At 42.4% G+C, this 25,135-nt stretch overlaps 1 protein-coding gene across 4 annotated transcripts in view; it reads right to left on the bottom strand.

Moving 5' to 3' along the window:
• cunh8orf34 (chromosome unknown C8orf34 homolog) overlaps positions 1-25,135 on the bottom strand; it is a 102,251-nt gene that overhangs the window by 8,491 nt on the left and 68,625 nt on the right. For 2 of the 4 annotated variants that reach the window (XM_077244576.1, XM_077244575.1), the window contains exons 9-12: positions 21,935-22,011; positions 21,240-21,347; positions 20,946-21,019; positions 3,328-3,457 (exon numbers count right to left, since the gene is read on the bottom strand). In XM_077244576.1, coding sequence (XP_077100691.1) covers positions 3,328-3,457; positions 20,946-21,019; positions 21,240-21,347; positions 21,935-22,011 — 389 coding nt within the window. The remainder of the gene's footprint in view (positions 1-3,327; positions 3,458-20,945; positions 21,020-21,239; positions 21,348-21,934; positions 22,012-25,135) is intronic. The other 2 variants (XM_077244579.1, XM_077244577.1) reach the window with 1 other exon arrangement.

The raw sequence follows: 25,135 nt of genomic DNA, 5'->3' as shown, positions 1-25,135 counted from the left end.
GAAAAACATCATCGTATTGACATTGACTACCCACTCATAGATTCCCGTTAATAAACCAGCCAAACAATTTCCTGAAGTTTTGCCGAGGTCTTTTAACAGTCATGGCAGCAGTATTTACTATCAGCTGTAAAGTGTAAATTGAATGGCAAGTTTACTTTGTACGAGTATAAGAGCGATTTAATATGGCCTGCTTCATGTCAATATATTTGTTTGCTAGCTAGCAAGTCAAATATTTTTGTTTATGAAAGTCTGTTGCATATTTTTAGATGGACCATCTGGACCCATCATCCAGTGTTCAGTTTGTGAGGAATTGGGGATACTGAGGAAATAATATGTGGCATATTATAAATAGTAAGTACAAGTTTGATATGTGTTTCGGAAACCTTGACTACCTAAATTGTAAGCAAACAGTTCCTTCTCCCACTGAAACAACATGATAGTTTTCCACTCTAAAATATGAAACACATGTCCGATGACCAGATAACTCAATTACAATGTATCTAAATGCCATTTCTATGTCATTTTGGCTAACACAGCTCTTGTAATTAATTCCCATTACGGAAACTATTCCAAATTGTTGTGATATATGATACAGCTAATTGTGTGAATGGATAATTATCCATTTAAACAGGATACAGGAACTTGTTCTAGCAATATCTCACCTAAACACATATGACGGTAATTATTTGTTGTGAAAATATTATACAGGCACAAATCATTTGTGATGATGACTAACCATTCCAAACAAAGATGGTGAAAACAAAATCAATGAAAAATGTCTTTGTGTGATAGTGTTTACAGTTTCCCACATGATATTTATAAGAGTACGTAGTTGAGTACATGAACTTGATTATAAATCAAGGTGCGTTCACGCCATGTTGAAATTACCATAATTGCAAATTTATTTCAACTTGTAAAAAGCCTTCAGGTCATCGTAGAGCTCGTAATTAATGCTTGTAAGATGGGAGCTGTCTGAGAGCTCTTACTTGTACCATGTGACATACTATAGCCTATAATTATCATGCATTTACTGACAAAATAGTTTCATTATTTAGCACTATTTATTATATTCATTATTTAGCTCTTATTATATTCAGTCTTGTTTATGTCGTACAATATGAAGTGATGAAAGGAAATTATACAGTAGCATACTGTATATATTGACCCTAAGACTAAAAAAGAGCCAGAGAGAAGGAGGGATGACTTTAGAGAGTTAACAAGAAGCAGCACATCTAATCTATTATAAACAGCCCTTGGTCAAAAAAGCAAATGCGTTTCCCATTCCCACAAGGCTACAACCCGCAAGCACGCAAACCCATCATTTAGAACATATGCAACCTTTTTGATTCCCGGCTCTTTCTCCCTACATATCACATCTTACAGTGTTCACATCTTACAGAGGACGAGAGATATCTGAGGAATTCCAGCTAGCTTGAGGTGATGTTTCATTTATTCAAAAGTGGATAGCTTTTCTCTGCCATCAAAAAACAGCCATAAATGTTGTACTTTGAGCAAAAGTCAAATATCAAGCTTTTTAAAACTCCTAAAACAAAACAATGCAGCCTGATCGTAAATTAAAAAGGAATCTGAGGATTAAGCTGACCACATAATTGAGGTAATAATGAGATAAAAGAAGAAGCCTGGCTTTCAACACTGAGAACATTAACAGCTAATAAAAGCATGAAAGGGGTAAATTAGGTTGTTGAATGAGCCTAATGCCTGGCCTCATGGGGATGGCTTTGTTCAGATAGAACTCAACAGACAAATGGCTTCAAATCAATGCCATAAGAGAGCAGGGGCGACATTTCCCACAAAGTGATGTCAGAATAAGATTCCACTGACTCAGTCACAAAATAACAAGCACACTTGAAATTAATAGATAAACACTTCACCCTCCACAACCATGTAGCCCTTTCTGTTTACAGTTGAAAATATGAGAACAATACTTGTATTTGTTATCACAAGTAATTCAAAATACAATAGTCAACATTTGAAGAGAATCAAAACCTTTCATCAAAGTTATACATGGATTTTGAACAATACCCATTCTTGTCTTAGGACAACTTTAATGAACTTTTTTGATCCACTTCAAATGTTGACTGTGTGTATATATATTTATATATATATATGTTGTACATGTAATAAAGTATGGCTGTTCAATTTTAAAATGTTATGCGTTTCTTTATTCTTTTAATTCATCCAATCAGTTGCATTCTGTCACGACTTATAGTATTGTAGTAGAATACACGCACGAGGACGAAGATGAAGAATCAAAAGTCTTTAATATAGACGAGGCCAGACAAACTCAAACTGTAACAGGGAGAACAAAATACAAGAGATAATGAGGTGCACAGCTGAATGGAATGATTAACTTAACTAGGTCAATATGGCAAAAAACTCAGGCAGGGAAAAAGTACAGAAAACCAATGCTGAATCTAAAATCGCCCCCTAAACCCACTTGAAGGAGTGAATGAAAACGAGTGAGCCAATTCTGACAGCCGTTGAGCATATATCTGTTGTACACTCGTTATTGCAGTGCAATGTAGGATTGAATGAGTGCACTCAATAATGTTCACTATGGTTTCAGACACCATTACAAATGGCTGTCCCCTCAAATAGCACCCTATTTGGGATTTCGGATTCAGCCCAGTCCAACTGAACATAACTGTGACACATACATATTAATGAGAAAAAAACATAAACAAAGGTGATTTAAATAGACATTGTGCAATAGATACAAGTTCGTGTTTAGTTTGGTTGTTAAAGTTTTGTGTTTAAATGTCAACCTCCCACATCCACACACACATCCACACAGCTGTTGCCCTGATGAGTTAGTGAAAGTGCCCTTCTTAAATACTTAATATGTTGTGAATATGCAGTGTACGACAGTGAATCGAAATAAAAAACAGTACACGCGTAAACAAACAACTGTGCGGCACATGTTGGAGTTTTTGGGCTGTTTGTGTCTTTGGTTTTGCCCAATGCTTTCATTCGGTTACCGAATGAACAAGTGTCGCGCACACACACACACAACGTCTAAGAGTGGCCTGTGAGATCAAACCACCGGTTGAGTTTGATCATCTACAGACAGATATTTGTCACTTCACACGATGCTAACAAGCTAGTGCAGCGGTGGGATTGTTAAATGGTCACCATTTTCCACAACACATTTTAATAGGTGTATCAGCTTTCAATTAGCCAATCAGACTCCTTCATCCTTGTGTTCGCATGCAGATTTTCACATGTGTGGCCTTTGACAGTGTCAGGCTGTAATGGAAAGGTGGCCTGTTTTATATGCGTGTGGGTGTCTGTGTGTTAAAAACCTACCGGCAAGATGTTTGCCCATGTTCTCCAGTTCTTTGGAGAAAAGCGAGTCCTGGAGTTGCAGAGCACGTCTGGGCGTCTGGGGGCTCGTGCCTCTGATCGGCTTCACATCCGATGCCCAGACAGGGTGACGCTACAGCACACACACACACACACACACACACACACACAAGAAACCATACAGTCACATTAGCTTTGAATTTCACTCCTTTTTTACATTATGGTTACAACACTGTGCCATATCTGTTATAATGAGGACCAATTATTTTTTTAAGAGAAATTAGAAAAACACTGAAAACCACAGTTCTTTGGGATGAAAGTCTGGATGGCGGCAAGGACTGAACTTTTATTTGTGAACACTGCGTTAGACGCTCAGTAGTGGTTAAAGGATTTTGAAGTAACAATCAATAAACTCAAAGGATACGAGAACGGATGATGACGGGCAGCATAGAGATCCTACTATTACTGTGTTTCATGATAATAAACTTGTGGTTTGGGGGAATTACGACTACAGCCTTTCAATCACGACTATGGAGAACAAACCGATGATATACAAATAATAGATTAATCAAATTCACATTGGTTTGTAATGATTTAGCTTATTGCGAACATGCTTGCCCAGCAACGTAACAAACACTGATTTTATTCCAAACACAAGTCTGGTTTACAGGATACAAATGTTAAATGTTGTAACAGCTGGACACTTAACCAAATATGCCATCTCACACAAACACTCACACCCATACACAAACACACAAACACACACACACACACACACGAAAAATATTTTTATTTAACCTCTCCATACAAAAGGTAACATTATGTATTAGGTATCAGAGGTCAAGAGCTTAAAAACAACATTTAGCCTCGCTAGCAGGCTAGCCAGTTAGCCTAACTACTGACAACTACGCGTCATGCACTGTGAAACATGTTTTTGTGTTGTTCTGAGAAAATCTGGGGGATTTAGACAAGGTAAGACAAGTTATTACTGGTAACAACATTAAATTAGCCCAATTATTTAATAAATTAGCATATATACATATCTTAGGACAAATAAGGGATGTACAACTTTGTGAATCATAGGCGTTCAAAGCCACAAGTAGAATGAATAGAGAGAGCAAAGAACAATTTTAGGGAAAAGTTAAACTTTCAGATGCAACACTGCCAATAAAAAAAACTACATTAGACTAGAAAGCTGCTAGGAAGTGCGAAGGACGTTATCTTTCTTAAAACATTAGATGATGATATGATTTGGATAAGAGACTACTAAATAATCCCTATCAATATTTCTAGCCATTGCAGTTGTCACTGAAAGTATTGAAATAAATAAACATTGTGCATCATGTTTTTATTTGTAAAATAAAGGTATTTTATTGCTCTTAATAAATGAAATTAGGAATGCCGTATAGCACATAGCTGTGCGTGATGCCTTGTTTATGCTTGTTGACACATTCATACTTCATACTTAAGAGGCGATTATACTGTTTCCACTCCACATTGCAGTATACTCAGAAATAATTTTTTAAAATAAATATTTACATCAAAATCAGGAAGAAACAGCATTGAGAGGTTAAAAATGAATTTGCCAATGGTTATGGCAGCAGACAAATCAACATAATAAACACATGACACAAGTATCTAGACTGGCTGTGTGTCTCTGCTTCTAAACTGTTTATTTTATTTTCTAGAGGCTTTATTCATTTAAAGCCTCAAGATGTGGACCTCTACATTCAAAATTACTCTTAAACCACATGAAAACATTACAATGTTTTTTTTTTATACGGAGCATTACATGAATGAATTTATAAATAATATCCTTCATGTACTTTTTGGACATTTTCATTGAGTGTAAAAAGTGTAGTGGACTGTCCATCCATCCATCCGTTCGTCCGTCCGACCATCCATCCATCCATCCATCCATCCATCCATCCATCCATCACATGGATGAGCAACTTCGGTCCTGGAGGGCCACTGTCCTGCAGAGTTTCACTCCAACCTGATAAAAACTCACCTGCACTGTAGCTTTCTAGTACTCCTGAAGACATAAGCACTTGCAGTCCCTAAACACTTGCAGTCTTCCTACGAGTCCGTACTTTCGTGACATAATGCCGATTTAACTGTCAGGAAGAATTCTGCTACTAAGCTTGCTTCAGTGTGGACTCGGCAAAAGTGCGCATTGAGGGCGCATATTGACCGCAAAGGTTCTGAAACCTAAAATGACAGATGGAACACCCTAAGGTCTCGTGGACTTCACGATCACGCGCACACGCCGGCCATCGTAAGCCCAGAAGACCGTAAGTGCATATGAAGTGTGCAATTTGGGACAGGGCCTTTAGCTTGTTGTGTTTGATTAGGGTTGGTGCTAAACAATGCAGGATAGTGGCCCCCCAGGAATTCCTCCCTGGGATGGAATTGGTGGATGGATGCGTGGATGGATGGATGGATGTCCACTACTCGCATACAACAACTAACAATGTAAACAAACTTGGAAGAGTATATTTCTCCAATAACCTAAGATACATACTGTACATCTAAACAAAATCTATGATTCCGGGTTCATGGCCCATAATGAACTATTACTTTAAACAGGGCAAAGTTAGGTCATGTCCAACATAAAGATAGAGGACAAACATTCAACACACACACACACTCACTTTAACTCTACAGAGGATCTCCTAACCCAACAAAACAAACTTTCAACACACAAGCCCTCAAAGCGACATTCATCCAAAGATGCCGGGAAGAAAACTCTTCTCTCACAAATGTTTTGACGTTTCTCTATAGACAAGCATCTACATTTACAGTAAAAACAAATAAATATGAATGACAGTTAACAGAAACAATTTCGTAAACTATGAGGCTGCTGTTAAGAGATGCATGTCAGCATTAATATTCAAGGATGATTCATTTCTGATTCTGCATTATTGGCCTAATCCTTTCTCTTGTGGTTTATATACAAACCCATAGTAGATCTTAGATACTTGCTAACTGAAGCAATACTTGGGAAGCGTAAAACTGTTCCCTTCAGCACGACTGTGGTTTACAATGGCATTTGTCTTTATTGATCCTGATGTGTGCGTGAGACTCGGAACAGAATGAGTCAAACTAGTTTCAACAAATAAATTTCTTGTGAGACAAGCCATATACTGGCCAAACAAAAAAAGCTGTTTTACATTTGGAATGAGTAATTGTGTATTAAGAGCAATCCGACTGGTCCACCAAAGCTTGCAACCACTTTTAATGGGGATTCCATCCACTCACAAACATGGATCCAATTGCTTCAGAAATGAAATGCAGATTGAGGATAAATATGGGACCACTCAACAACAGTTCGCATTTTAAGTACTCACACTGTGCGTGTGTGCTCGTGTTCAGAATACCAGCCTGAACTACTGCCGACTGATCCACCATTCACCTCAATCCACACAGGAAAAGAACAACACTTCACTCTCAAAGGCCTTTAAACAGGCTATTAAAGCTGCAGAGTTTCTCTTATGAAGATCAAATGCCACTATAATTGTTCAGAAAAGTCCAGATCATTGGAAACAGGTTAAAAAACCACAAGGGAAAGTCAAGGATTTACATTTGCCATTGCGATTGGACTGTGTCTATTTACCGCACAGGGACAACATTGCCATGGCTCATTGCCTGCTGTCACATCTGTGTGTGCTGGCACTTTACGGCCATGTTGGAGGCCGCAGGCTTAAGCCACAGTGATGTTTAGCGTGTACACAGAGCGCTGAGGCTTGTGTTCTGCCCACACCGACCTGCCACAAGGAAAGAGAGTCGCAATAAAGAGTGGCGGCCCACCCCGGCACGAGGAAGCAAACACCACGACGGCATTGCCTCAATCCCGCTGGGCTGGGCTGCAAAAACCAGTTGAAAGCCTGTGTGTTTGCTGGATGTAAGAGATGAAAATGTTTCATAAAAACAGTCCAATATATTATTTCTCTTTCTTTTTTGCTTTTTCTTTGAGTTCAAAGTCTGTGAAAGGAAGGTCAGATTTGCTATTTTAACATTATTTATATACTATTTTACTTTGTATTACTATTTTGAATTAGCTTTATTTTAAGTTTTCATTTAATTTTTTGTTTAAATTGTATTACATTTGTAATTTGTATTAGTTCTTTTTTAAAAATGAAATTAAGTTTAAATAATTATATTGCAATTTTTGATTGTCCAGTTTAGACATTCTACTAACTATAAGTAACTTTGCAATTACACGTCAACTAACTCTCATTAGAGTATTGGTAGACTTTAAGTAGACTGTAAGGTTAGGGTTCGGGTTAGTAGAATAAGTTGACATGTAGGTGCAAAATAACTAATAGTCAATAGAATGTCTGTTGGGGGATCATCACAATAAAGTGTTAGCAGATATTAAGCTAATACTCAAATGAGAGTTAGTTGACATGTAGTTGCAAAGCTACTTATACAATTTCTATTTATACCATCAAAATATTGTTACCGTACACTATTATGATAGTTTAATTAAACTTTATATTTGAGACTATATACTATATAGATCAGGCTATTAATTTGAATTAATCCTTTTTCTTTGCATGGTACATTGACATTACAGTACAGAATAGCCCTTTCGCCATTATCCTGAGCCCCCAGCGTGTGCTTTTTAAGGCGAACTTTATTTTAGAACATATCTCCTTATTATATCCATGCTTGTCACGTGACACACAGCAGCCACAATAGTGTTGTATGATGACAGATGAATTGCTTTTATTTTGTTTTTCCTTTTTGATTCAAAATATTCAGAAACTTATTAACTATATCATGAACTATCTGATATTCCGATTCTCCAATATATGTAACTGAATGTGTTTTCTCATTTAATAATCTTTATAATGATCATGTTAGCTGATCTAAAATGCGTGATGGGCACCGCCATGTCAGTCTGCACCGCAATTCAGAAAATAGGATCTGTCAGATTTACATCACGTATTCACCCATCTTCCCATGAAATACATAAAAGTAAGTGGCCGGTACAATGTGTATCTGATATGAATACAACACGCTGTCAAATTATAATAGAATAGGATTATAATCGCCGCTTCCATAGACAACAGTGTGTATTTTACAAACTATAAATGTATGGTTTTGCTAGTACTTATGTATATTTAAATGTCTGAAACTTAAAATAAAGATTATGTGGTTGAAAACACTGATTAGTTGTGATATATGACAAGCGATGTGCGTGTCCATCTCTGGATTAGCGCTAGCCAACGCACGGAAGCATGTTTGATCAAGACTGATCACACCAGTCAAAGGGTTCATTTACTAACTTAACTTATTAATTATTACTAACTTACTGTAACTTATTTCAGTTAACCGTGTAATATTTACATTTTGACGATATTATGTGATTTATCACAGCTTTTTTTCTTTTGTCAAATCAACTTAGATAATGTGGTTCAGATGAACAATATTTTAACCAATTTCCTTCATTGTCTTAACTCAAAATTTTACTTTCAATGAACTCAAAATTTTACTTTCAATGAACTCAAAATTTTAACTTTTAATTTCTCATTTTAACTTACTTTTTAGTTGTAGTTTTTTTTAGTTAAGCAACAACAATTTTTTAAAGTGCATGAATCACGTTTGATAATGGGGGAAAACGTCTACGGTTACGTATGTAACCCTCGTTCCCTGAGTAGGGAACGGAGACGTTACGTCGGATGACGACGAATGGGGTTTCGCTTAGAAAGCCTATCAACTTCGAGTATTACAAAACGAGCCAATGGCAAAGAAATGCCATGGGTCTGCGGAATTTGCATGGCGTAACTCCGCCCCACCTCGTGGGTATAAAAGGAGGAAGCCGGCAGCAAGCAGATATGTTTCTTCGCTGAGGAGCCAAGACTGAGCTCAGGCGATCCCCGCGGTACAGCGGAAAGTGGCAGGCAGACGTAACGTCTCCGTTCCCTACTCAGGGAACGAGGGTTACATACGTAACCGTAGACGTTCCCTTTCGTTGTCACTCCGAGTTACGTCGGATGACGACGAATGGGGTTACCAGTCTAATCACGCCACCTTCTCAGCTGTCTTCCAGTGCCCTGCGTAAATCGAGATCCCTGTCAGCCTGGACAAAGGACTCCATATAACACAGGAATACCAAGGTACACTGGGAAGCATATCCCAAGCTTAGGGGAAGTATGCAATTAATGCCAGCCCGGAGGGGGGGGACTTAGAGAATACACATATGACCCGAAGGAAGCATATGGAAAACACTGGGGTGTCCAGCCGCAGGTGGAATATTTCAACCCCAGGGGTGGCAAGGTGGCTTGCCAAGGGAAAGACACACGCTCAGAGAGGCTTACAGTGGAAATACACATGTGGGGGTCGCTCAGAGGAGGGACCATGCACACGGGAGGCACCTAGCCGACGCACGGGCAATAGACACTGGCGCCGACGTCAGGAGTGCTGGAGGAGCTCAGGGCTTTCGGAGAAGCTCACCTGAGGAAAGTATCGCACGTATCCAGTCCGTGGAGTGGAATGGCGAGCAAGCGAAGACACCTGAGCGGGTCCGGTACTAGCTGGTTGAAGCGAGTACACGAGAGGACACAGGCTCCACTCGGAGATTATAGAATCTGGCGAATGAGTTAGGTGTCGCCCAGCCTGCAGCTCTGCAGATGTCTGTTAGCGAGGCGCCATGCGCTAGAGCCCAAGAGGACGCCACACTCCGGGTGGAGTGGGCAGTCACACCAAGGGGGCACGGTCGACCTTGCTGCTGGTAAGCCAAAGCAATGGTGTCCACTATCCAGTGAGACAACCTTTGCTTGGAGAGAGCCTTTCCCTTCAGCTTCCCACCATAACAGACAAAGAGCTGGTATGAGGTCCTGAAACACTGCGTTCTGTCTACATAGGCGCGGAGAGCGCGTACTGGACAGAGCAGTGCCAAGGCTGGGTCTGCCTCCTCCGAGGGCAGCGCTTGCAGGTTCACCACCTGGTCCCGAAAGGGAGTGGTAGGAACCTTGGGCACATATCCAGGCCGGGGTCTCAGGATCACGTGAGAGGAAGCCGGCCCAAATTCCAGGCACGCTTCGTCAACGGAGAATGCGTGCAGGTCCCCAACCCTCTTGATGGAGGCCAGTGCAACCAGGAGCGCTGTCTTCATAGACAGGAACTTAAGCTCGACTGATTGCAGGGGCTCAAAGGGAGCACTCTTCAGGGCAGTTAGAACCACTGAGAGGTCCCAAGAGGGAACGAGAGGAGGACGAGGAGGATTTAGTCTCCTCGCTCCTCTCAGGAACCTGATGATCAGGTCGTGCTTCCCTACCGACTTACCTTCGATGAGGTCATGATGTGCGGCAATGGCGGCAACATAGACCTTCAGGGTGGAGGGAGACAGCCTTCGCTCCAGCCCCTGTTGAAGGAAGGAAAGCAAAACACTGATCGAGCATCTCCGGGGGTCTTCTCGGTGAGAAGAGCACCAGTTGACGAAGAGGTTCCACTTCAACGCATAGACGTGTCTCGTGGACGACGCTCTAGCGGAAGTGATGGTAGCCACCACCGCTGGTGGTAGGGTACTCAAACCTGCCTCGTCCCATCCAGGAGCCACACGTGGAGGTTCCAAAGATCGGGACGAGGGTGCCATAGGGTGCCCCGTCCCTGAGAAAGAAGGTTCTTCCTCAGAGGGATCGGCCAGGGAGGTGCTGTCGCGAGGAGTACTAGTTCGGGGAACCAGGTCCGGTTGGGCCAGTAAGGGGCAACCAGAATGACCTGCTCCTCGTCCTCCCTGACCTTGCGCAAAGTGTGCGCAAGAAGGCTCACTGGGGGAAACGCATACTTGCGGCCCTGCGGCCAGCTGTGCGCCAGAGCATCCGTGCCGAGCGTGCCCTCGGTCAGGGAATAGAACTGGGCGCAATGGGTCGAGTCGTGAGAGGCAAACAGATCTATCTGCGCGTCCCCGAACTGGTCCCAAATCAGCTGAACCGACTGGGGATGGAGTCGCCATTCTCCAGGGAGGGGCTGAAGCCGTGAGAGCTCGTCGGCTGCACAGTTCAGCGCTCCGGGAATGAAGATGGCTCGAAGCGACCTCAGATGCTTCTGACTCCATAGGAGGAGGTGGCGAGCGAGTTGTGACATACGGCGGGAGCGTAGACCACCTTGATGGTTGATGTACGCTACAGTGGCGGTATTGTCTGAGCGGACTAGTACGTGTTGACCCCTGAGCAACGCCCGGAAGCGGTGCAGGGCAAGGCGTACTGCCAACAACTCGAGGCAATTGACATGCCACAGCCGCTGGGGTCCTGTCCAGGAGCCCGCAGCAGCATGTCCATTGCACATGGCGCCCCAGCCCGTGGTGGAGGCATCTGTTGAGACAACAACATGCCGGGAAGCTCGTGCCAGGGGGACACCGGCCCTGAGAAAATCGAGGTTCGACCACGGGGTGAAGAACTGACGGCAGGTCGGAGTAACTGGTACTCGGAACGTGCCGTGTTGCCATGCCCACCTCGGGACTCGGTCGCGAAGCCAAAGCTGAAGCGGTCTCATATGAAGCAATCCGAGCGGCGTGACCGCGGCTGCAGATGCCATATGCCCCAGGAGCCTCTGAAAAAGTTTCAGTGGAACCGCACTCTTGCCCTCGAATTGTCTTAGGCAAGTCAGCAGTGACTGCGCGCGCTCGCTCGTAAGCTGCGCGGACATGGCGACCGAGTCGATGTCCATACCGAGAAAAGAGATCCTCTGCACGGGGCAAAGTTTGCTCTTCTCCCAGTTGACCCAAAGGCCCAGACGGGCTAGGTGCCGGAGCACTAGGTCCCTGTGTTCGCAAACCTGATCTCGAGAGTGAGCTAGGATCAGCCAGTCGTCGATATAACTCAGGATGCGAACCCCTTGCTCTCGAAGGGGAACAAGGGCCGCCTCGACGACCTTCGTGAAGATGCGAGGAGACAGGGCTAGCCCGAAAGGGAGAACCGCGTACTGGTATGCCTGCCCCTCGAAAGCAAACCGGAGGAACGGTCTGTGTCGAGGAAGAATGGAGACATGAAAGTAGGCGTCCTTCAGGTCGATCGCTGCAAACCAATCCTGGGGCCGTATGCATTCGAAAACGCGTTTGGCGGTGAGCATCTTGAACGGCATCCGGTGAAGGGAGCGGTTCAGCACGCGCAAGTCCAGGATTGGCCGTAACCCACCGGTTTTCTTGGGGACAATGAAGTAGGGGCTGTAGAAGCCGGACCTCATCTCGGCTGGAGGGACAGTCTCGATTGCACCCTTCGCCAGCAGGGTGGCAATCTCTGCTCTCATGATAGGGGCATTGCCACCAACCAAAGTGGAGCGGACTCCCCTGAAGCGGGGAGGAGACCGTGCGAACTGAATCGCATAGCCGAGCCTGACGGTACGCACGATCCAGTGGGACAGACGGGGAAGCTCTAGCCAGGCTCCCAGGAACTGAACCAACGGGATCATGCGAGCCACAGGCGTCCCCCCGGAGGGGCAGCGAAGCGGAGTAACTGGCCCAGATGTGGACGGCATAGCGGCCCGGAGAGGGGGCACAGTTAGCAACCGCGCCCTGGCAGAGGGGGCCAGGGGAGGACCAGGCTGGTCGTCCCGCGGGGGCCTGCTCTGCCAGGGGTCTGGCGACAGAGGGGGACAGCGGCGAAGCGGTCCGTGGACGGCACGCCATGTCAACCACCTCTGGGACAGAGGGGGACGAGGAGAGCACGGCTTGTGGGCGGCGCTCTGTGACGTCCGAGAACTCTGTGCTCAGAGACGGGAGAATCAGCTCTTTGGAGAATAAGGATTCTTCCCCGGCCCTCCCCGGGGAAAGGAGTGGTCCTGCTACCAACTCCTGGAAAGAAATGAGTCCCATCTCTGAGGAGCCCAACTCAAGAGCGCCGCTTAACCCGGCGTGTAGCGGGGTGCGGGGCTGGAGAGGACTGTGGCGTCCGACCGCGGCCTCCAGAGCCGACCCGGGTGAACGGGCGGGGTGGGAGCCGCGGGGGGGCGCCCTCGGCAGTGGGCAGACCGAGGGATCTGAGCGGACGGCGGGGCCGTCGGGACAGAATCAACCTCAGTCTGCTCCATCGCCGAGGTGCCCGTCTCACGAGCGCCGCTTAACCCGGCGTGTAGCGGGGGGCGGGGCTGGAGAGGGCTGTGGCGTCCGCCCGCGGCCCCCAGAGCCGGCCCGTGAACGGGCGGGGTGGGAGCCGCGGGAGGGCGCCTTCGGCGGTGGGCAGACGAGGGATCTGAGCGGACGGCGGGGCCGTCGGGACAGAATCAACCCCACTCTGCTCATGGGCGGCTGAGAGCTGTTGGGCAAGCCCTCAACCGCACCGCCGAAGAGGCCGACCTGGGATATGGGAATGTCGGACAGACGGGTCCGCGCGACATCCAGCACATCAGACAGGTTCAGCCACAGACTGGTGAGCATCACCTGACCCAGGGAGCGTACGGCCACTTTCGTCGCTCAGAGAGCAAGGTCAGTGGCGGCGCGCAGCTCAGTGAAGAGCCCTGGGTCAGTCCCGCCCTCGTGCAGGTCCATGAGCATCTGGGTCAGGTGGACCAGCAGAATGACCATGGCATGCAGTGAGGCGGCTGCCAGTCCCGTGGCGCTATAGGATCTCGCCACAAGCGTAGACGAAAAACTACAGGCCACGGGCGGGTGCTTAGGATTGCGCCGAGAAGAAGCACTCTGAGGACACATAGCATCGCAACAGAGCGTTCAGCCGGGGGAACCCCAGTGTACCCATGGGCAGCGGCCCCATCGAGGGGAGGAAAGGCGGATGAGATCAGCGAGCGGTCCCGAGAAGACAAGGGGGTCTTCTTGGACTTCGAGATCTCATCATGCACGTCCGGGAAGAGAGGTATTGGGGTTTGCCGTGGACGAGGGTCGGCGGCCTTACCCAAAACCCATCGTCCCAGGAAAGCATGGTCGTCATCTCCGGATCAGACTCAGGCACAGCCGTATGCACACCGGAAGGTGGCAGCTGTGACGAGCCCTCACTTCCAGAAGACTCAAACCCACCTAGTGATGCTGCAACAGACATGGCATCTTCCTCTGTAGCTTCAACTGAAACACGCAGGCCACCAGAGGGTAGACTCGCGGGAATCAGCAGTTCACTAGCGGGCACCGTCATTGAAGAGGGGGGCTGGGGACACGGACACATAGTCGGCGCCTAGATCCAGACCGTAACCCTCAGGTCACCCTGGCCACCAGCCGAAGATCGGGGGGTGGATGAGGGGACTCTCACTCTTGCGAGTTCACCGAGTCTCGACCTATATATGACGCGATGATCACGTTCCCAGCGAGAACATGAGTCACCCACGAGCGCTGTTCAAGCATGATCAAAGCCCAAACACACTAGACAGCGCTCGTGCCCATCAGAGTCCGATACCAGTCCGCTGCAACCAGAAATGCACGGGCGAGCCGTCTTTAAAAAGACGTGCCACGTGTAAGCTCTTTTAGTGAGAGAAAACTCAAGTGTTGAAGCACCCGGGGAGAAACGCACCGACTGGCAGACCACTGCAACAGATCAGCAGGAAGCACGCTCTCGCCGTAGATCGCCGTCACACCAACACTCGAGGTACTCGTTTGTAAAGCTGACAATTCAGAGATGGCTTGTGGAGAGAAGAATACACTTGGCTCCGAAGCGAAAACATATCTGCTTGCTGCCGGCTTCCTCCTTTTATACCCACGAGGTGGGGCGGAGTTACGCCATGCAAATTCCGCAGACCCATGGCATTTCTTTGCCATTGGCTCGTTTTGTAATACTCGAAGTTGATAGGCTTTCTAAGCGAAACCCCATTCGTCGTCATCCGACGTAACTCGGAGTGACAACGAAAGGGAACAAAGAGTTGCATCTCTTAAAAGCCACTTGAAACATCTGTGTAAATCCATTGTATGCTAAAATTATATTTGATTTTGTCAGTGGAAGTTGGATTCCATTGATGAAATCAAATATAATTTCAGCAATAACAGATTTAATTCATACACAAATACAAAAGAGAACTACAGACGGAAATGAAGTCTAACACAAAGGTTTATTAAATCTACTTGAGTTGGCAGCATGCAAACCCACATTATGTATGTCCACAGGCACTCTGCCAAAATCAAAAGGGAAATGGACAATAACAAATTTATTGTCTGATTAAACTCTAAACCTCTAAACCACAGGAGAAGGGCCCTACAGCATGACATACTGTGTGCACCTGGATTACATGTGAATACAACATGAGCCCGCGCTCACACAAACCACACATAACCTGTTGAAATGACTTCATTCAACCAGTTCACTTCTGAATATTTGTTTATAACAAAGTCAAACATGTGAACCATGCTGAAAAACAACCTAGTCAGTGAATAATGTATATTTTCTATAACAGGCTTTATTCAGGTGTATGTTTTTCTGCATCTTGCCTGACAAATATCTTTGTTCTAGACTAGAGGTCTGCTGAATAATTTGTTAATGCTATCACTATATTATGTTAGCTGGAGAACATTTCAGAAATTTGTAATGAGTGAAAAACATGAACCAGATGGCTCTGCGGAATATATGGGAGAGTCTGTCAGCTCCTCTGGCATATATCTTATAAATTGCCTGAATTACATTCAGTGTTTGAATTGAAGCGGAGCAGCAGGGTCTCAGACCCCCATTCGAGCTCAGGGACCCCATAGAGAAGAAGAAATTGGGGCCACCCCGTTTCACTCAACAAAATAATAACACAACACTGTTTTCTGCAAATTGTCAAAATTGACTTAGAGATAGTTCAACCAAAAATGAAAATTCTGAAATCATGTACTCACCCTCAAATTGTTCCAAACAATGCAAATCAAGTCAGCGTGAGTAAATGATGACAGAATTAGAATTTTTGAGTGAACTGTCCCTTTAAGTGAATCAAAATTGACTGCATGACAGAGTCCCGAAAAGCATTTTACAGACGCCTGACACAGGATCACAAAAGTGCCTTTGTGAGCAACCAGTAACCGACAGACTTATTTGCTAAATAAAGAAATCACTAGCTTTCAGTTGTAATAGATGAGATGAATGTGAGTAATTTGTTTAATTTATCTAATATATAAAAAAAAATCCAATTGACAAAATACCTTGTTGCACATTAAAATGCACGGACCATATTATTGTGGTCTGTAGTTGCTTGTGGTCATGTTTGCACAAGCCTTTAGAGTGGGGTACAAAAGTCTGATGACCTCAAGTGAAATACTTCTAATTAGCTTTTTTTAATTTGATGCAACCTTTTTCATTACAAGTTATGTTGACCCTTCCCTTACTTAAACCTTAAACCTATCCATACCACCAAACCTGTCCATAATCTTACCCGTATCCCACCTCAATAGCAGCACAAGTGTTATGCTATACAACATCATGAACACAATAAGTACATTGTACTTATTTTTGATCTAAGTACATCGTAGTTAAAGACACCTAATATATAGGGTGACCAAAGTTATATTACCAGAATCAAAATTTGAGCCAAATAAATGTGAGTTTCTTAGTATGTGATTTGTCCCCTTTTGTTTTAATTTGCTTTAATTTTTAGAAATATGGGGAAAGGGGGATTTTTCTTCATGCAAAAATGTTTAATGACACAGACATCATCTGTGTCAAGAATAACTACATTCTTCCATGTTATAAATGAGCAGGTCTAATCAGAAAGATCAGGAAGGTAGAGTTCTCAACGGGCCGGGTTGGCCCGACAAACCCGACGGGACCTGCGGGTTCGGGTCGAAAATATAAGCAAATTGCTCGGGACGGGTCGGACCTTGGGCTTAATCTTTTCCACTGAGTGAAAAAAAAAAACATTTATTAATCATCGCTGCTGTTCACCGTAAAGAAAGTCTGCCTGCTGCGTGCAACGTGCATCGCGGGAGCCGACCCGACGCCGCTGCGTGCACGCCTTTAGCCTGGAGAAGAAGATGGAGTTGGTGAGAAGTAAACTTGCCGCAGGTGAATTCACCGTCGCTACTACAGGAGTGGGAAAATCAGAGGTCTGGAAAGTGTTTGGAGTGGTGCTGGATTCTGATGGAAATTCTACAGGTTGCAATGTGCAATGCTCAAAATGCAAGGTGCTGATGAAATATGACAGCAAAAAAACGGTCGTACAGAAGATTTTTATTTAAGGCATATTTAGTAGCCTATATAGCCAATTTATATATTTAAAGTTTGTTTCAGTTGTTTGTAGGCTATTGCTAAAAGACCTGAACATTAAAGGTTGATTTGAATTCCCGTCTGCTGGTCATGAAAATACGTGTATGAGAAAAAAAGGGGAAAAAAAGAAAATCGGCGTCGGGCCGCGGGCCGGGTTCGGGCAGATAATTCATGTTGATGTGTCGGGTTACATCGGGTCCGGGCTTTAAAAGCCACGGGCCGGGTCGGGTCGGGTTGTAATTTTCAGGCCCGTTGAGAACTCTACAGGAAGGCCAATGCACAGCCATTTCCAAACTTTACCGTTTTAGCTCACACAGTCAAAGCAAACTCTTCTCAGGTCTGTTTTTTTAATATCACCCCAGTACTAAGACAATCAAGACCGGAAACCACATGAGAGAGACCCATTAATGTGCGCTGGCTTACATTACAAGAAGGCCAATCTTAAAAGAAAAGATTGAGGTTGAAATATTTCGGTTCTGCCAAGTTGGGAGGCTGTTACAACAAAAGTGAAGCCCATAGGAAAAAAGATAACAAATATTCTGATTTTCTAGCCATACATAAACAAATCTCTCAGTATACAGACATTATGTTACATAGACATAATTAGCATATGCAGAAAAACAAACTACTTCCTTCTCAATCACTTTAATAATGAAACACCCAGGTCAGGCTCATTAAATCAAGAGGTTTCATTAAATTCTACCATCTGATGCTCATTTTATGAAAACACAGCAGAATTATAGTCTAAATCGACTGGCACGTGGTAGAATGAATAATTAGTTCTAAAACATTTTCTGAAAATGTTCTACTTAATAGTGCAAAATCAATTACACAATAAAAACAATCATGCCAAACTTGAGCAGAATTAACCACATGTAATAATGTAATGTCATGAAAGAAAAAAAACATTATTTGGGTAATTAGCATATCATAAATAATTGTATCACTTTTAAGTCCTACTCAAAATATAACACTAAATGTATTATTATTATTATTATTATTATTATTATTATTATTATTATTATTTTATAATAGTAATTATCATTAATATAATAATATAATATATATATATATATATATATATATATATATATATATATAATATTATATGTATATTAATTAAATTAATTATTTTAATTGTTTAGTTTATGAGTGTTTTATTATTTTGTACAACAGCAAATAAACATTTAATGATATAGTATCATTTAATGCTTTGTATAAAAATAAATACAATAAAATAAAAAATAATCTAACATAATATAATACCTAAGTTAGTTATAGTATAAACAAACTAAATTCCTTCAAGATGCTCTATGCAAACTGGAGCCCATAAGCAGCTTTGCCCATCATGATCATCATTTATGGGGCTAAGAACACATGTTACAGACAGGAGGAGAGCAGCACAGATACAGTGTCCATGACTATTGTTGTCCCAAGAAGTGACTCAGCTCATAAAAGTATTACGTTTTGTTTTCCGTGCCATTCTGGGCGGCAAGACGAGAGAACCCCTGAGGACCAGTTAAAGTAATAAGCTATTAGGGAGACAAATCGCATTTGCCTTTCAAATAGAGCCCAAAATAAGCAATTAACCAGAAAACAACCACATTAAGCTTTAAAAAGCAGCAGTAGGTGATCTGATCCTTGCACACTCGCCGCTCCATGTGGGAAACATTAGCCGTCTCGCTCTTAGCTCACTGGCACGGTTTAATCTATAGACGATGGGGCCTCCTTTCACACTTTTTTTGTCTCTCTTTCTTTTTGTCCCTTTCAGAAAGATAGACAGGTCTTAAAAATGCACGCCAAAGTAAAGAGCGTGTTTCTGTGTGAATGAGAAAGCAGACCTAAGTGCGTGAGGCCCTATACGGTGTCCGGACGGCATTGTTTACTCTGTGGTACGGTTTCTCAGGGCAGTGACTGCTCCTTGGGTGTCCCCACTGGGCGACGAAGAAGAAGCCTCACGCGCCTGCTGTTGCCACTCTGTCTGGAGTGCTCAGCCCATAAGCTCCACACACGACTCAGCCAGCGATTCCTAAAGAGGATTTTTCCAACACTTTTCCTCTGTAATTATAGCTGCACTCTCTGTACTGCTGCTGATAGAAAAATAACCACTTCATGATGGGTTATAAGGAGTTTGGGGTTGCTGTAGTGACAGAAATCTCTATCCAGTTAAATTCCCATGAGATTCTGGGAGTCAGCCACAGAATACAAGGCGATAGGTTGTTCACGAAGGCCTGAGCTGTCTATTAATTGTTTTTCTATGGCTACGTTCCTACATGGCAAGGACACGGTAGTCAGTGCAGTTGTAGAGTACTAAATACCAGGGCTGTGAGCCTGCCAGAACTGAATTGAGAATGCTTTAAATCCAATTCATTTGAATTTAAACTGAGGGAGCACACAAGGATGCAGAACTGATTGATAGATAGAACAATAGACAGAACTAAAGAATGACTGATGGAATGACAGACAAACAGATAGATACATAGATAGATAAATAAAACGACAGAGAGACAGATAGATGTACAAATAAAAAGAATAACACATAGATGGATAGATAAATAGACAGACAGACAGACAGACAGACAGACAGACAGACAGACAGACAGACGAACGGATAAATGGAAATAGATAAAAAGAATGACAGACATAGATGTATAAACAACGACAGACAGACAGATAGACGTACAGATAAATAGAACAAAAGACAGACAGAGATATAGACACAGATGTATCGTATCAATAGAACGACAGACAGACAGACAGACAGACAGACAGATAGATAGATAGATAGATAGATAGATAGATAGATAGATAGATAGATAGATAGATAGATAGATAGATAGATAGATAGATAGATAGATAGATAGATTGACAGACAGACAGATAGATAGACAGACAGATAGATAGAGGCACTTATATGGATAGATAAACAGTCAGACAGACTCGAGACCCTTGTGTTCTGCTCAGCTGTCTTTGAACACAAGAGCTGTGTGTCCTGTGTGAACGGTTCCAGACTCCTGTTATTGTGTTCCATGTTGGAAGTCTGTTCTGGTCTCTGGTAGCTGTTGCTGACAGATTTGATGGAACGGGGGATTTCTATAACACAGGTGTCCTCATTGACCTCTCTCTCGAATGTAAACGAACACTTTTCCATCAACAACACGATACTCTGCGAGAAGAACGCACGTCTTGCGTGCTTTCTCACCAGGTAAACAGCCAAGATTGTGTTCATTCAAACCTGCACCTTTTTAATAGCTCCTTAATCAGACACAATGTACCTTTTACACATGATAAGCTCTTATTCATTGTTTGGCTAGGTAAGAATCCCCTCTAGCTTGGCAAGCATGGAGACAAATAGTCAAGTCACGCTGGGGCGGTCCTCCCTGGAGAACGATGTAAGTGGTTTTAACTGTCCCTCTGACAGCGTTCACAATGGAGATGATGCTGAAGACATTAATGACTTGGGGAAAGTGATATAATGAACAGTTTTGCTGTGTGAGGATCACCTACCGGCCCTGTCACCTGAGAGGACGTCTGCAGATCTTCTGCTGCTGTCAGGGTTTCTGTCACCGCAGGTAATGGACCTGATCCAGAAGAACAAAAACACAATAAGACTTTTACCACACACACACAAACTCTCACAATACGCTCCCACACTCTGGTAACAGCACCAAAAGGGCCCCCCAAGAGACAATGGATAGATTACATTTCTCCTCAGTAAGAGTGAGTGAATCCCAAACAAAAAAACTAATTTTTAACAGCCTGCTCCTTTCAGCAGACTCCATATCATGATACAGTACTCACATGAATCTGCTCTTTCTGGATATGACCTGTGATTTAAGGGGATCGTCTGAGAGGAGAAAAGCAGGGTGGGGTTTTCTACGGTCTTGCTTGTGAGGTACTTACACGGCCCTGTCGAGAGAGGCCAACTAAAGTTCTTAACAGAGTTTATTTAATAAAACTAAACTTGAATTAATAAAATAAATAATAATAATAGAAACTAAAAAAAAAATAACTGGTAAATTTACTATGTAATTAAAAAAATTTAAATAATAATTATACATTTAAAAAATGCAAAAAATACATTAAAAATTATAAAATTGTTTAATAAATTTTAGTAAAAAAAAAATTTGGCCTTTCGCCTTTAATAAATAAGTAATATTTATAATAGATTATGAAAGTTTGGAATAAACTTTTAAACATCATTACTCCAGTCTTCAAAGCCACATGATCCTTCAGAAATCATTCTAATGTTGGTTTGGTGCTCAAGAAATATTTCTTGTTATCAATGTTGAAAACAGTTGTGCTGCTTAATATTTTTGTGGAAACTGTGATACACTACTATCACTATTTTGAATGGTAGTGTACTGTATATTAAGTACCAAAGTCCAATATATTATCTTTTTGGACAGGATTGGCCTTTTGTGTGGCTTTATATCCCATTAAAAAAATGTTGTCCCCAGGCCTCATGAATTTAAGCGATGACTGTAGGTACTTACAAGGTATTTCTGGCACGGCTTGCTCCGGGACATGGGGTTCCTCTTCAGGCCTTGCAGTTAGACTGTCCCCTTGAAGCCTGAAAAAAAAAAGAGCATTAAAAGCTTTAATTTCAAATAAGTGGCTTGCATTTCTCCCCACAGTTATGATAGCTGTGAAAGATAACAGTGATAATACTATCATGTTCTCCATTCAGAGCAAACTCTCTGCTGAGGCTATGAAAGAACTCTGTGTAATGGATCAGTATCAAATAAAATCTCTATTTTTACCCAGTGTCTTTGCTAGATGAGAACAAGTGGAGACAGTGAGTCTCTATTCATATAAGGTGATGAGACCATGCCAAAGCAGTCTATTTGTCTTATCACTATCAGGGGAGGATGAGGATATGGGCAGGCTGGAATGTAGACAGAGCGTAACATAGGGGAACGCTTAAGACCTGACAACAATCTACTAATCGCCAAACAGTGCAGCTGTCTCAAACACCCATCATTTATGATGCCCTATCTCAGAGGATGCTAGAATTAGGAGCTTTCCTAAAGAGGGTTTGTTCTTAAAGGAACAGTCCATCCAAAAATGAAAGTTCTCTCATTATTTAATCACACACATGTCGTTCAAAAACACAATTTGATACTGCTCTTTACATAAAATGAAAGTTAATAGTAAACAGGTGCTGTCAAGCTACAAAAAATAAGATCACCCAAAATGAAAAATTCTGTCAACAGTAACTCCCTCTCAAGTCATTCCAAACCCATAAGACATTCGGTCATCTTCAAACACAAGTGAAGATATTTTTCTGAGAGATTTCTGTCCTTCCATTGACATTTTGACGGTTCAAAATGTTCATAAAGAGATCGTAAAATAAGTCTCTATAATAAGACATGATCACTTTGCATGATAAACAGATTTCATTTAGGCTTTTATTCACATACGGTAATTAGCGAATGTACATAAAGCACTCGAATATGGTTTTAGGAGCTTCCATTTACCAAATTTGAGTGATACATTCACTGATCAATGTTTATTTTTGATCAAAAGCCTAAATTAAATATGTTCATCATAAAAAGCAATTGTGTCTCTTTAGAAGACTTAAATTAAACACTTGATATATTTTACAATCTTTTTATGAACGTGTTGAAGAGTCAGAGTTCTGGGTGAATAAACTTTTAATGTAGGGACAAATATTGGGTTTTGAAGATGAACATCTTATGGTTTTGGAACAACATGAGGATGAATAATTGATTGGGAGAACTAACCCTTAAATTTGTTCAAGATGCATATTCAAATCACCCAAATAAGATTTAGTGTTGTAGCAGAGGGTAAGAGGGCTTTAATTTCCTTTCTCTAATCCATTTTATGACTTTAGAAGACTTACAATATAGTGAATGAGTTATATGGACTACTGTTTTGATGTTGTGTTTATTTGCCATTTATGGAAGCTATTTGTCCCAGTCCTCTATTTGTCACAATTATGCTGTGTAGCTTAAAGGGTTAGTTCACCCAAAAATGAAAATTATGTCATTAATGACTCACCCTCATGTCGTTCCAAGCCCGTAAGACCTCCGTTCATCTTCGGAACACAGTTTAAGATATTTTAGATTTAGTCCGAGAGTTTTCTGTCCCTCCATTGAAAATCTATGTACGGTACACTGTCCTTGTCTAGAAAGGCAATAAAGACATCATCAAAGTAGTCCACGTGACCTCAGTGGGTTAGTTAGAATTTTTTGAAGCATCGAAAATACATTTTGTTCCAAAAATAACAAAAACGATGACTTTATTCAGCATTGTATTCTCTTCCGGTTCTGTTGTCAATCCGCGTTCACGAGGCCAGTGACGCTGCTGACGTAAGACGCTGCTGACGTGTTATCTGGTGCATCCGTGTATTCGGGTTCAAATAAATATGTCTGGTTAAAAAAAAATGCAAATGTCTTCCCCCGTGTCGAAATCCTTAGACATGTTTGCAAAGATTGTTTTGTTTACAGCGTGCATCTCCCTCAGACTGTAAACGAAGCTCGGGCGCACCAGATAACAAGTCAGCTTGTCTTACGTCAGCGGACTCATGAACGCGGATCGACAACAGAACCGGAAGAGAATACAATGCTGAATAAAGTCGTCGTTTTTGTTATTTTTGGAACAAAATGTATTTTCGATGCTTCAAAAAATTCTAACTAACCCACTGATGTCACATGGACTACTTTGATGATGTCTTTATTTCCTTTCTAGACAAGGACAGTATACCATACATAGATTTTCAATGGAGGGACAAAAAGCTCTCGGACTGAATCTAAAATATCTTAAACTGAGTTCCGAAGATGAACGGAGGTCTTATGGGCTTGGAACGACATGAAGGTGAGTCATTAATGACATCATTATCATTTTCATTTTTGGGTGAACTAACCCTTTAATCTAATGAAGAGCGAGACGCAGGAAGAATGGATACTAGATACTTTAACGAACACAGAGAATAAACGAAGCAACTACACATTAAACATTGACGATGACGAACGCGGAACTGGGAAAACCAAAGGCTTATATACACATTGAATGATAATGAACAAAACAAGGAACATGTGTGAAACTAATTAGAAACCAAAGTAATAAACAATGATAGAAAAGTGAAAACAAAACCAAAGCAGAACATGACCGTTTCACTCTCACTGTACATGACGTAGTCATGGGAGAGAAATAAAGGATCATTTTAACCCTCATGTTACGATGAGACGTAGTCTACAAGAGAAGTGTGATGTTTAACATGCCCTTTTGTGTTATAAGAAATCCATCATCCCTTTTTGGGTGAACTAGCCCTTTGTGACCATTATATGGACTGCAAGATCCTTTTAGGCAGTGAAAACCAACAAAATGTGCTTCAAAAAAGGACCCACACTGTAAGAAAAAAAATGAGTAGAAAACCATAAAAGCTACTGAAACACTAAAACAAAATACAATGCAATGCATTATTCAAAATACACGTGAAAAATTTGTACAAAGTCAATATGGAAAATTCTGTCATATTACCAAATTACATTGGGCCTTATTTTTATGGACTTTTCTTAGAATGCACTTCAGTGTTGTGTGGCCAGGATCATTTCATGTGATTTAAGAAGGAGCATCCATTTAAAACATTTCAGTCTCAAAAAAATTCCCTAGAGGACTGGAAAATGAAGACATACAGCACGGTAATTGTCATACCTTATTCTTCAACAATG

The sequence above is a fragment of the Siphateles boraxobius genome, unplaced genomic scaffold (genome assembly GCF_051911475.1).
Source record: "Siphateles boraxobius isolate OS27281-9 unplaced genomic scaffold, OSU_SipBor_1 26, whole genome shotgun sequence".
In the NCBI taxonomy this organism is placed as follows: Eukaryota; Metazoa; Chordata; class Actinopteri; order Cypriniformes; family Leuciscidae; genus Siphateles; species Siphateles boraxobius.
The sequence above is the reverse complement of the archived record's forward strand: the minus strand, read 5'-3'. Positions and strand labels throughout refer to the sequence as shown.